At 43.4% G+C, this 12,005-nt stretch overlaps 1 protein-coding gene across 1 annotated transcript; it reads left to right on the top strand.

Moving 5' to 3' along the window:
• Positions 1 to 2,168: 2,168 nt before the first annotated feature.
• Positions 2,169 to 11,617, top strand: gpr19 (G protein-coupled receptor 19). The gene is made up of 2 exons (XM_066669715.1): positions 2,169 to 2,406; positions 9,577 to 11,617. The coding sequence occupies exon 2, from the start codon at positions 9,601 to 9,603 to the stop codon at positions 10,873 to 10,875; it is 1,275 nt and encodes a 424-aa protein (XP_066525812.1). The 5' UTR covers positions 2,169 to 2,406; positions 9,577 to 9,600; the 3' UTR covers positions 10,876 to 11,617.
• The last annotated feature ends 388 nt before the right edge of the window (positions 11,618 to 12,005 follow it).

Raw genomic sequence — 12,005 nt, 5'->3', positions numbered from 1 at the left:
CATATATACGATCCAGGCGATGAGTCAGGGCTGTGGAATGCTGACTAATGAACAGTACAGGAGTTCAGTTTCAGGAGATTAAACAGTCGTTTTTTCAAGTGTCATCAGTTACAGTTCACAGACCTTAAGGCTTTTGCTTTGAACGTGTTTGACAGACACTGTACTATTCAGGGACCACAGGAAATGATAAACGACCCTCATTCTCTCTGTGTCTGTGGCGTCATGACTGAAGATCAGTAGCTTTCCATCTTTCCGGCCTTATGGGTTATCAGTTATCCACTGTAGCCCTCGGTCACTGCACTATTTATAAACACATGTCTACTCCATTCATCTCTGGGATAAGATTTACCTGGATATCCCTCTTAATGTCACATATTTATAGTGAGTTTTATGGAGAAACCAACACAACTCCCACCAGCACGCTTTAGTTAGTTGGATTCAAGATGGCCGTGGGCTCTGGGTGTGTTGGTACAGGTGTTTTTAGTGAGACCCAGGTGGATTGCCTACATCAGATCAATGTGGGTAGTGCAGTAACTCTTTGGGCTACCAACATGAGCCCATGGGTTACCTTCATTTATGTGGGAGGCTGCCCCTTTGGAAGGGGGACCAAAGAAGACAGACTGTGAGTGTGGGGACCACAATCTGTGAACACAGTCAAATTATGTGGGCTTGTCTTTATAGGAACAAAATGATGTCCCAGTAACGTAAGCCATAACATTTAAAGGTGAAGGTGTTTTAAGGTTGCGGTAGTTGTGGTTAAAGTCAGTTCAAGTCTCAATAAAAATAACTGAACGTGTGTAAATCCCCTTACACCGTGGAGACAAGACTATGTGTAAGATACAGGTATATACCACATTTTGGGGACCACAATCTGTTTATGTCCTCACATGGTAACTTTATCCCTTATATGGACAAAAGGTAAGACCCCATAATTACAGTTACATTTTAAGGTAAAGGTATTTGATAAGAAAAGTGTACGGTTAAGGTTAGGGATTAATGTCAGATTACAGTTTATAGTTAGTATTACACTGTAAAAAATTCCTGTAAATTTACAGCGAGTCTGCTACACTATTTTACTGTAAATCACAGTATTTACAGTAAATTATTGTATTATTCAATTACAGTAATATGCTGTAAATTTGAAATACAGTAGCGTTCCTGTAAAAATACGGTAAATGGCTGGGAACTCTGCTGCCAGTATTTTACTGTAAATCACAGTATTTACAGTAAATTATTGTATTATTCAATTACAGTAATATGCTGTAAATTTGAAATACAGTAGCGTTCCTGTAAAAATACGGTAAATGGCTGGGAACTCTGCTGCCAGTATTTTACTGTAAATCACAGTATTTACAGTAAATTATTGTATTATTCAATTACAGTAATATGCTGTAAATTTGAAATATAGTAGTGTTCCTTTAAAAATACGGTAAATGGCTGGGAACTCTGCTGCCAGTATTTTACTGTAAATCACAGTATTTACAGTAAATTATTGTATTATTCAATTACAGTAATATGCTGTAAATTTGAAATATAGTAGTGTTCCTTTAAAAATACGGTAAATGGCTGGGAACTCTGCTGCCAGTATTTTACTGTAAATCACAGTATTTACAGTAAATTATTGTATTATTCAATTACAGTAATATGCTGTAAATTTGAAATACAGTAGCGTTCCTGTAAAAATACGGTAAATGGCTGGGAATTCTGCTGCCAGTATTTTACTGTAAATCACAGTATTTACAGTAAATTATTGTATTATTCAATTACAGTAATATGCTGTAAATTTGAAATATAGTAGTGTTCCTTTAAAAATACGGTAAATGGCTGGGAACTCTGCTGCCAGTATTTTACTGTAAATCACAGTATTTACAGTAAATTATTGTATTATTCAATTACAGTAATATGCTGTAAATTTGAAATATAGTAGTGTTCCTTTAAAAATACGGTAAATGGCTGGGAATTCTGCTGCCAGTATTTTACTGTAAAATTTACAAGAAATTGTTTACAGTGTAGTTATTGTCTACTAGGTACGGATATGATGGGTCTCCATGGGAGTCTATGTAATGTCCCCTGAAATCATGGAGACAAGACTGTACGTGTGTGTGTGTGTGTGTGTGTATGAAAGGAGGGTCGTGTGGAGCTCTGTCCACGGTGCTGAAATACGTCCGCGTCTGCCTGCACACCGAGAGAAATCCGCGCCTCTTTAACCGTGCAGCTGAACCCTCTCACCCGCCACCGACCGGGACCGACCGCCGAGAGATCCAGAGAAGTAGTCCGGCTTGTTTTCAACGATGAAGCAGAAGGCGGAGGGAGAGCCGTGGAAAGGAGACGCCGTAGAAGCCTGGGCCCTTTCCACGTCGCGCCACAACCACCACCGCCGCCAGGCTCCTTCCTCCCGCAGCTGAGGTGAGTGGGTCTGGCGCTTGTTTTGGTTCCTTGTGTTTTCACGTAGATTTTTGGGTTTCGACAAAATGGCAGACACCGCTGTGTTTGTTGACAGAGAGAGAAGAGGGAATCAGGGCGATGGCAAACGGACTCATTCAAGAGTCACGTATCACCACAGCACAAGATGTTTGTTTCCTTAAATCACAGTCAGACACTGTGCCACCTTAAATTAACTGAAAATAAGGCGACGAGACTCATCAATGAAGCCGTGTCTGTGACTACACATTGAGGAAATTTAAACAACAGAGACAACATATGGTAAAGTAGGTGAAACAATGTAGAAATCACAATATAAGGGCGTAAACAACACTGTAGTTTCCTCCTGAATCAAGCTTATTATTAAAGCCTCTGGCACTAAAGCTTTACACTAGCTATTGAAACATTTCTGCTAGGTTCAGACTGCATTCAGACACTTTAATATGATTTAAATAATGTACAGATAGTGTATGATTAGATCTGGATCTGGAGCTCTGTTACGCCGGAAAACACATTCCCATCATTCCTCTGTTGCACAAACCAGTGCCTGGGGCCTTTGCCCCCTTCAGAGCATTCCATTTAATGTCATCTGATGCTTTTCTATGGGAATTATATAATATACATTACACCCCCCTGTGAAAGCAGCACCTGCCTCAACAATAACTTTAAAGAAGTACATCCTTCAGTTGAAGAGCTGTCTACAAACATTTGGACAAAAAAGTGTTGTTCTTTCAGTCATTCATTCATCTTCTGTAAGTTCTTCATCCTGATCAGGGTCTCTGTCTATGGGATACTGTCTGGTAAGAAGTTTGATGTGTTCTCTCTGTGTCTGCACGGGTTTCCTCTGAGTGACTGTCTGTGAGGAGTGTGGTGTGTTCTCTCTGTGTCTGCGTGGGTTTCCTCCGGGTGACTGTCTGTGAGAAGTGTGGTGTGTTCTCTCTGTGTCTGCGTGGGTTTCCTCTGGGTGACTGTCTGTAAGGAGTGTGGTGTGTTCTCTATGTGTCTGCGTGGGTTTCCTCTGGGTGACTGTCTGTGAGGAGTGTGGTGTGTTCTCCCTGTGTCTGCGTTGGTTTCCTCTGGGTGACTGTCTGTGAAGAGTGTGGTGTGTTCTCTCTGTGTCTGCGTGGGTTTCCTCCGGGTGACTGTCTGTGAAGAGTGTGGTGTGTTCTCTCTGTGTCTGCATGGGTTTCCTCCGGGTGACTGTCTGTGAGGAGTGTGGTGTGTTCTCCCTGTGTCTGCGTGGGTTTCCTCCGGGTGACTGTCTGTGAAGAGTGTGGTGTCTTATCCCTGTGTCCACATGGGTTTCCTCCGGGTGCTCCGGTTTACTCCCACAGTCAAAAAAAAAAAAAAAACACATGTTGGTAGGTGGATTGACAACTCAAAAGCGTCCCTAGGTGTACAGTGACACAGTGACTGTGTGAGTGTGTGTCGCCCTGCGAAGTACCGGCGCCCCCTCCAGGGTGTGTTCCTGCCTTGCGCCCAATGGATAAGCGGTTACAGTTCTCATTAGACAGCAACAACATTCAAAATGTTCGTGTTTAAGCATCAGCCGATAAACGGCATGTCCAACCATTTAGGAAATCTCTTCTAACTGGTGCCTTCAGCTACTATAAATTGCACCTGCTGATGACACAGAGGTTCAGTGGTCTCCACACAGCTTGTATGACCTCTGTAGAAGGTCAAGAAAGTAAACTAGATGCTCTGGAGCAGCTGCACTTGAGCATCCTGCCCATCCAGAAAGCAGGGCCAGTTGTGCTCTAGGACGACCAGCTGTGAATAGGGCTGGGCTTAGATCACGGTGTTTTTTTTTTGTTTTTTTTTTGTAAATAAAGAATCTTTAAAAAGCGTTCTAGATAAAGTGCTAAACTAGTGTTTTTGGTTCTAATCTGTGTCTGTATTTGGAGGTCAGGGCCATTTCTGTAGCTCCTACTCCAGCTGACTCCGTGTAAACCTTGATACATGACCGAAGCCCCATCAGACCTGCGCTCTGCAAACACTCCAAGCAGCTCTCTCAGCATAAACAGGGGTAGAGCTCAGCAAGGCCATTAAACTCCAACAGAACAGAGATGCTAAGCTATTGCTCCCCTGAGAGCTGCTAATACGTGCCGTGCTGGGAGACCTGAGAGAGGTTGCCAGGGGAGTAGAGCAGAGAGGACACTAGTGTAAACATGGCCCTGAGATAAGCACATCAGCCTTTGTGGAACACAGACACTGGGCAGAACCTGCAGGGAAATAACCCTTCTCTCCAGACGCCAGCCTCTGTCGTGCCTTCCCTCAAAGGCACTTAATAGAATAATGAGAGCGGGGTCGGGAGTGTTGTTAATGCGGAAGGTGCAGGCACCAAATGTTCTGTTCAGTGAACACGTGGCATAACTCATTTTATTGACTCCTTGTCACCTAACTGAACAAACTCAACCGTGTCCAGAACCTTGGGGGAGCATGAGGAATTTCATATTGTCAGTTGCATCATTTTTATGGATGTGGATTCTTGGCTTGTGAAAGACTTTGGCAAACATTGAATCTGCTGAAACAACCGGTGTCAGAGGACCTTGTAAAAGTTTTACACAATAGTACTCTGCAAAAATGAGACCACTTTTTCGTTTATATAATTTCCAGACCACAGGGCGATGTACGGATTATTATTTCTGTGACTCTATGTCTTAAACAGAAAATTGCACAGACAAATATACAGCTAAACCCTGTATTAAATGGTCTCTCCTCATGCTTTTCAATAAAAAATCCTGTGGAAATATTTTCCACACCTCCAGCTCAGCCCAACCCCCTGTTCACACTAGAGGGAAACAGAGCAACAGGCGGCTAGTCATTTCCTCTGAAAGCAGGTGATTTGTGGCCGCTGTCTGGCAGCAGGTAGTAAGCGATATGCACCGTGCCCTGTTCATTATATACTGCACTATTTTGGGATTCCGCCATTTTGAAGTAGTGTCCGAAAACATAGCGGACAACTTTCAGTGCACTCAATCAATCCCACAATGCACTGCAAAGAGTAGTGTACAACCCATGTACACTAACAGATATTAGATTACCCATAATCCACTGCATTGAGTGGTAAAAACCCACATGAGGTAGTGTCTGAAATCATTCGGTACGCACCTGAATTCAGTTCCTTACAATAGTGAACTATAGTGAATAGGGAGCCATTTTGGACACAGGGATGGTGACGGATCAACAAACAACAAACGCTCCACCCACAAGTCTGACACCTTCAGTGCGTGAAGCTATCCTCACTGTCAGGATTCCGCCTGCTGTATTATTATTGGCTCTCAGTAACTCCGCCTACACACACTTTGGTGTATACTGTTACGCTGGCTCTGGTATTGGTCCAACATGAATCAAAGATAGCCTCCTTCTATACATTGTGCCAAAATAGCAGACTTGTATTTGGTCCTTTTAGGTGTCAGACAAATTTTTTTCCTGCAGCAGCAGGTGGTTTTTGACCTTGTTACGTAGCGAAAGGTACCAGACTCTCCCTAAAGAGTCAGACAATGCGAGACTACGAGCCGCACTGAACACACACACTCATCAGAGACGAGTGTGGTGTGTGATGAGCACAGATAGTGTGAACATAGTATTCAAAGTACATTTGCTTCCCACAATCCAAGCAATTTTCGTCTTGTGTCTAGTTCCTTTTTCCCACTAATAGTTTCTTGATAGCAACACATTCTTTCAGACCCTTAATGCTGCGTTGTTGGATACGACTGCGTCTGTTTTTAGTTCAAGAACCAGACTTCAGCTTAATGTTTTTCTGTCTCTTAAAAACTTTAAATAATGTTTATCTGAAGGTGAGAGTGCGTACGTTTTTTTCCTCTGGCAAGATCATTCTCAAATGTCTAATTTCCTCAGAAAAATAGAAATACATAAGAATAACTAGATATTTACATAAATATGTTATGAAATGTAAGCATCCCATAGAGGAAACAAATATTTACATCAGATTTATATTACGTTTCCTACATATTTTTGGAATGTGTCGTATATTTTAGCCATAATCAAAACATATAAACAGATATGAGTAAAATTTATTCAACAACATCGGGTCAAACAGAATAGCTATGTTTGTGCACACACACAGTCGCATAGCCACCCCACCTACCATTACCCAGAACACACCAAACTCCTCAAACACACCTCAGTGACCCAAGGTGAAGATCAAACCCTGAATCTGTGTCACCACCATGTCCTGTGTCACCCACTATCAATGGAAAATATTGACATAGTGTATCATAAATATATGTGATATAGCTAATAATAAATAAATAAATAATAGCTAATATTTACCTACAAAAGTACATATATGACCCATATTTTATGGTTTAATTTCCTTAAATGGGGCGGCACTGTGTCACAGCAGGTAGTGTCGCAGTCACACAGCTCCAGGGGCCTGGAGGTTGTGGGTTCGATTCCCGCTCCGGGTGACTGTCTGTGAGGAGTGTAGTGTGTTCTCCCTGTGTCTGCGTGGGTTTCCTCCGGGTGCTCCGGTTTCCTCCCACAGTCCAAAAACACACGCTGGTAGGTGGATTGGCGACTCAAAAGTGTCTGTCGGTGTGAGTGTGAGAGTCTGTGTTGCCCTGTGAAGGACTGGCGCCCCCTCCAGGGTGTATTCCCACCTTGTGCCCAATGATTCCAGGTAGGCTCTGGACCCACCGCGACCCTGAACTGGATAAGCGCTTACAGATAATGAATGAATGAATGAATGAATGAATACTTATATGTAAGTATACTCTATATACATTTTGAAACATATGCCTATGTCCTATGTGGTAGAAAAAAAAGCAGATTTGTGGAGGATCTAAGCCCATTGTCTTGTCGTTTAAAAACAGTGTCTGTGTGTAAATACAGTGCTAACTTCACCTTAAAAAAGTACACTGTATTTGTTCACGTATTTTCTGTTCTATATTTAGACATGCCATTTATTACAGGACTAGTTTTAAGAAACTGCAATGGTTTCTAAGAGACTCTCTTGTCTATCTTTAGCATATTCTGTTTCTCTTCTGAATTTGACCTCTGCTTTATGTGTAGAGCATCAGAAATGACTGTAATTTTGACAGAGGTTGTCTCAGCTCTGTTTAAGACACTCTTTAGACAGAAGAATTGCTCAGCAGGAATTCACCGCTTAATTGTGCCGACACCGTCTCCATAGCTTTATTATTTTCACAAAGACAGGAGTATGGGGCCTCTCCCAGACGTCGTTACCAGTGTGCGCCTGGACAACTTCATTAAGCAATTTCTCCTGTCGTTTCTATTCCCAGAACACTCACACGAGTAGGTGCCGCAACCAGCTGAGACAGGAGAATATTAATTAGTTAAAACATCCGCGGACATCATCCCGATCATGGCCCTGTTTCGTCTTATAGCAAGCACAAAACCTCAGTGGGAGAGAAGCAGCTGTGAGAGAGCGCTTTATCCTGTGGATACAAAGGGCTAATATTGTGTTGTTCAGCACGCGGGACGCGGCCTGGATTATATTGCCATGGAAACATATTTTGTCCTGTTCCCTTTTGGGTAAATGGTGGCAGCGCTAATAGTGAGCAATTTATTTAGTCTCTTACATATAGAGGACACAAGGTTCTGTCATTTACGAATAAAAATAGGGCTTTTAAAAATGAGACAACTACTGTTCCTGCTAATAATAAAAAGTAGAAATCACATGCTTTATGGTCACAATTTGTACACACACAAATATGTGGGAGTTTGTCCCCTTTTGCTCCAGTAACAGCCTCTACTCTCCCAGAAAGCTGTGGTCAGACCTTGATTTTTTTAAAATCACAAATCCTCCTCCAATTCATCCCCTGGGCATTGGATTGAATGTGTTCGATATCAGGGTTATAAAAATATATTTTTTTATATTACGAAAGATTAAAAGCAAGCCACATTTCTTTGTATTCATTCGTGGTCGGTAAATGTTCAGGGTCACGGTGGGTCCGGAACTTACAGGAATCACACACTCACAGCTACGGACACTTTTGAGTTCGCCAATCCACCTACCAACGTTTGTTTTTGGACTGTGGGAGGAAACCGGAGCACCCAGAGGAAACCCACGCAGACACAGGGAGAACACACCACACTCCTCACAGACAGTCACCCGGAGGAAACCCACGCAGACACAGGGAGAACACACCACACTCCTCACAGACAGTCACCCGGAGGAAACCCACACAGACACAGGGAGAACACGCCACACTCCTCACAGACAGTCACCCGGAGGAAACCCACGCAGACACAGGGAGAACACACCACACTCCTCACAGACAGTCACCCGGAGGAAACCCACGCAGACACAGAGAGAACACACCACACTCCTCACAGACAGTCACCCGGAGGAAACCCATGCAGAATCAGAGAGAACACTCCACACTACTCACAGACAGTCACTCGGAGGAAACCCACACAGACAAAGAGAGAACACACCACACTCCTCACAGACAGTCACCCGGAGTGGGATTCGAACACCAGGTCCCTGGAACTGTGTGACAGTGAAACTAATTTTATGATGAACGGAGTTATAGAAATGCTACAAAATAATTTTGTATAAAACGTTTGTGCAGTGAATTCCATTGAAAGTTAATAGGTTTTTTCCCTTCGTCTATAAAGTTACTATTTTGGAGATGCAGGTTTTTCTTTGGACAGCGAGTATGAAGAGTATGTTTCAGATTGTGCCTAAAACATTCATCTTGTGATAAACTTAAATCTAACTCCACAGAGAGGAGGCTTTTCTTGAGCCTGACTGTCTCTCTGAGTGTATGCATCAAAATGGAGTGAAATTAAAACTAATTTTTCTTTTACACACAATCCAGTGATAAAAGATTCGCTATTATGGCACACTAACAATGGGAGTGTTGAGTCTTTTCAGAAGTCAAGAAACCTTGACCTTGTTTCCTGCATTAAAACAGTGTATCCGTTAGGGTTGGCTTCCAGCACTGAAATACTCCAAGGAAAACTGTACTGTTTGATTACATTTCCGCTCTCTCTGCATCTCTGATCAGGATGAAGTGGTAACAGAAGCTCTTACTTATTCACTATATACACACCCGAGGGTAAAAAAAAGAGGGTTGACTACTAGACAATACTAATAATGCTTGTTTTATCTTTTGACAGAGAAACTTTATTCTTGATATTTCTCTTTTATTTACATTCCAGATTTGACTGGTCAAAGCTACAGAAATGGTGTACACTCTGCCAATGGATGCCGTGAAGCCCTCCTGGCACTCAACTCTCCTCTCATACCTAATGCAGAACAACTCAGAAAAGGACAACTCCTCAGTGCTCCTGGATGGCTCGCCAAGTCCCATCTGCAACTTGGACGCATCGTCTTTCTCTTTCCAAGCTAATGGTAGCCAGGCCTCCTATGAGTTCACCCCAGCAGAGGTGACCGTCCTTGGGCTGATCTTTGGAGTGCTGTGGGTGGTCTCTGTCCTGGGGAATGCCCTGGTGTGTTTAGTCATCCACCGTAGCCGCAGAACTCAGTCCACCACAAATTATTTTGTGGTGTCGATGGCTTGTGCGGACATGCTGCTGAGCTTAGGCTGCGCTCCGTTCATTCTGCTCCAGGTCTCTTCTGGGCACTGGCCTCTGAGCGCAGCAGCCTGCAAGGCTGTGCGTTACATCCAGCACTTGTGCCCTGGAGTGCAGGTATATGTGCTCCTCTCAATCTGTGTGGACCGCTTTTATACCATCGTGTACCCCTTAAGCTTTAAAGTGTCCCGGGAGAAAGCCAAGCGGATGATACTGGCATCCTGGCTGTTTGATGCAGCCTTTGTCTCCCCGTGCCTCTTTTTCTACGGATCCTCTTCATCAATAGCAGAAAGGCACTGTGAGTTCTTCATTCCAGACTCTTGGGACGGTCTGGCCTACGCACTGGTCCACCTGCTGTTTGGGTTCCTGGTCCCAGCGCTCTTTATTCTGTCCTTCTACCAGAGAGTGGTGCGGTACATCTGGAGGATTAGCGCAGATGGACGCACGGTGCGCAGGACCATGAACATAGTCCCCAGGACTAAAGTGAAAACTATCAAGATGTTCCTGATGCTCAACACTGTGTTCCTCCTCACCTGGATGCCCTTCTATGTAGCCCAGCTCTGGCACCCAAGGGATTCTGCAGGTCCCAGCAGGCAAGGGGCCCTTTTCTTTGTGGCAGTTGCCTGGATGTCATTCAGCTCCACAGCTTCCAAACCCACGCTGTACTCCGTGTACAATGCCAACTTCAGACGAGGTATGAGAGAGACGTTCTGCATGTCATCAATGAAGTGCTACCGCAGCAACGCATACACCATCACTGCCAGTTCACGGATAGCCAAAAAAAACTATGTGGGGGTGGTGGACTTGCCTGTTCCAGCAAAGACCCTGATTAAGGATTCCGTCTATGACACTTTTGACCGGGAAGCAAAGGAGAAAAAACTGGCATGGCCCATAAGTGTCAACCCACCGAACACATTTGTATAAGCTGGAACCTCAAGCATCATGGGTGACAGCATAACAAACATTTCAGCTCAATTAGTGAACTATTTTCAAGCGTACAATGAAGGATGCTAACTCTGTGTGAGTGTGGAACACAGCTAGCATCGACAACTACGAATATTTTACCGTACTATACATATATATTCAGACTGAATAAAGAAAATCTGAAAATGGTAATTGAAATCATTGTCCGGTACTTGTTCATGTGTTCAGCCATTTGTTTTAGGGTGAACTTTAGTGTGCCCTGCCTCACCTCACACCAGCCATGTGTCTGTTTGTCTGACAGAGCCTGTATGTTCTTGGAAGAAGCATTTGTGTTGTTTCTGTCTGTACTATGTTAAATACTTGTTTGCATTGTGTTTCTTGTGATCCCGCAGGCCATCTCATGATGCAAACTCAACCGCAATGTTGGGGCGATCTCAGTTTTTGATACAAATGGACTGAAATCTAATGTCTGTTTTCTGTACATGCTGTCTAGATTTATCCTAAACCTCGGGTTCATTTGTGACAGAGAAAGCTACTGTGAATAGGCAAACTCTAGACCAGACAAGAACGCCTTTGGCCGTGTTGCAGCAGAGGGTGGAGCCAGTTGTAATTCTACTGCTGCTGTTTTTATTTAATACTATGGAGTGTTACTTTCTGTGTGAAACATCTTACTCCTAAAATTGTCCATGACTCTGTTTGCAAGACGTTGCTTTAAACAGTGGTAAAAAATGAATAAAGAATTTGGTCATATATAAATTGCAGGGTCAGTTTCTCAATACTAAAGTTAACACTTTTTATGAAGATCACTGTATGGCAGACATTACAGGGGGTCCTCGACTTACGACGTTGATCCGTTCCTACGTCACGTTCGTAAACCGATTTTCGGTGTAAGTCGGAACATACGTACATACTGTACGTAAATAACATACTGTAAGCACTTATCCTACACCTATCCTCCTCGGTCCCGAGCCGCGTAACCGTGTATTCTTCCGCCACGCACACCAAACACGAAGTTCGCTTACGACGTTTACGACGCAAAACCACTTAAGTCGAAACAAGGCTTTATACAGTAAATGAAAGATGTGTCGTAACCACGAAACATCGTTACTCGGGACTGACGTAACCCAAGG

This window comes from Hoplias malabaricus, chromosome 4 (genome assembly GCF_029633855.1).
Source record: "Hoplias malabaricus isolate fHopMal1 chromosome 4, fHopMal1.hap1, whole genome shotgun sequence".
Classification (NCBI taxonomy): domain Eukaryota; kingdom Metazoa; phylum Chordata; class Actinopteri; order Characiformes; family Erythrinidae; genus Hoplias; species Hoplias malabaricus.
The sequence above is the reverse complement of the archived record's forward strand: the minus strand, read 5'-3'. Positions and strand labels throughout refer to the sequence as shown.

What these genes read in the sequence shown, in the direction of transcription:
- gpr19 (XM_066669715.1), top strand. Translation starts at nt 9,601, where the DNA reads ATGGTGTACACTCTGCCAATGGATGCCGTGAAGCCCTCCTGGCACTCA.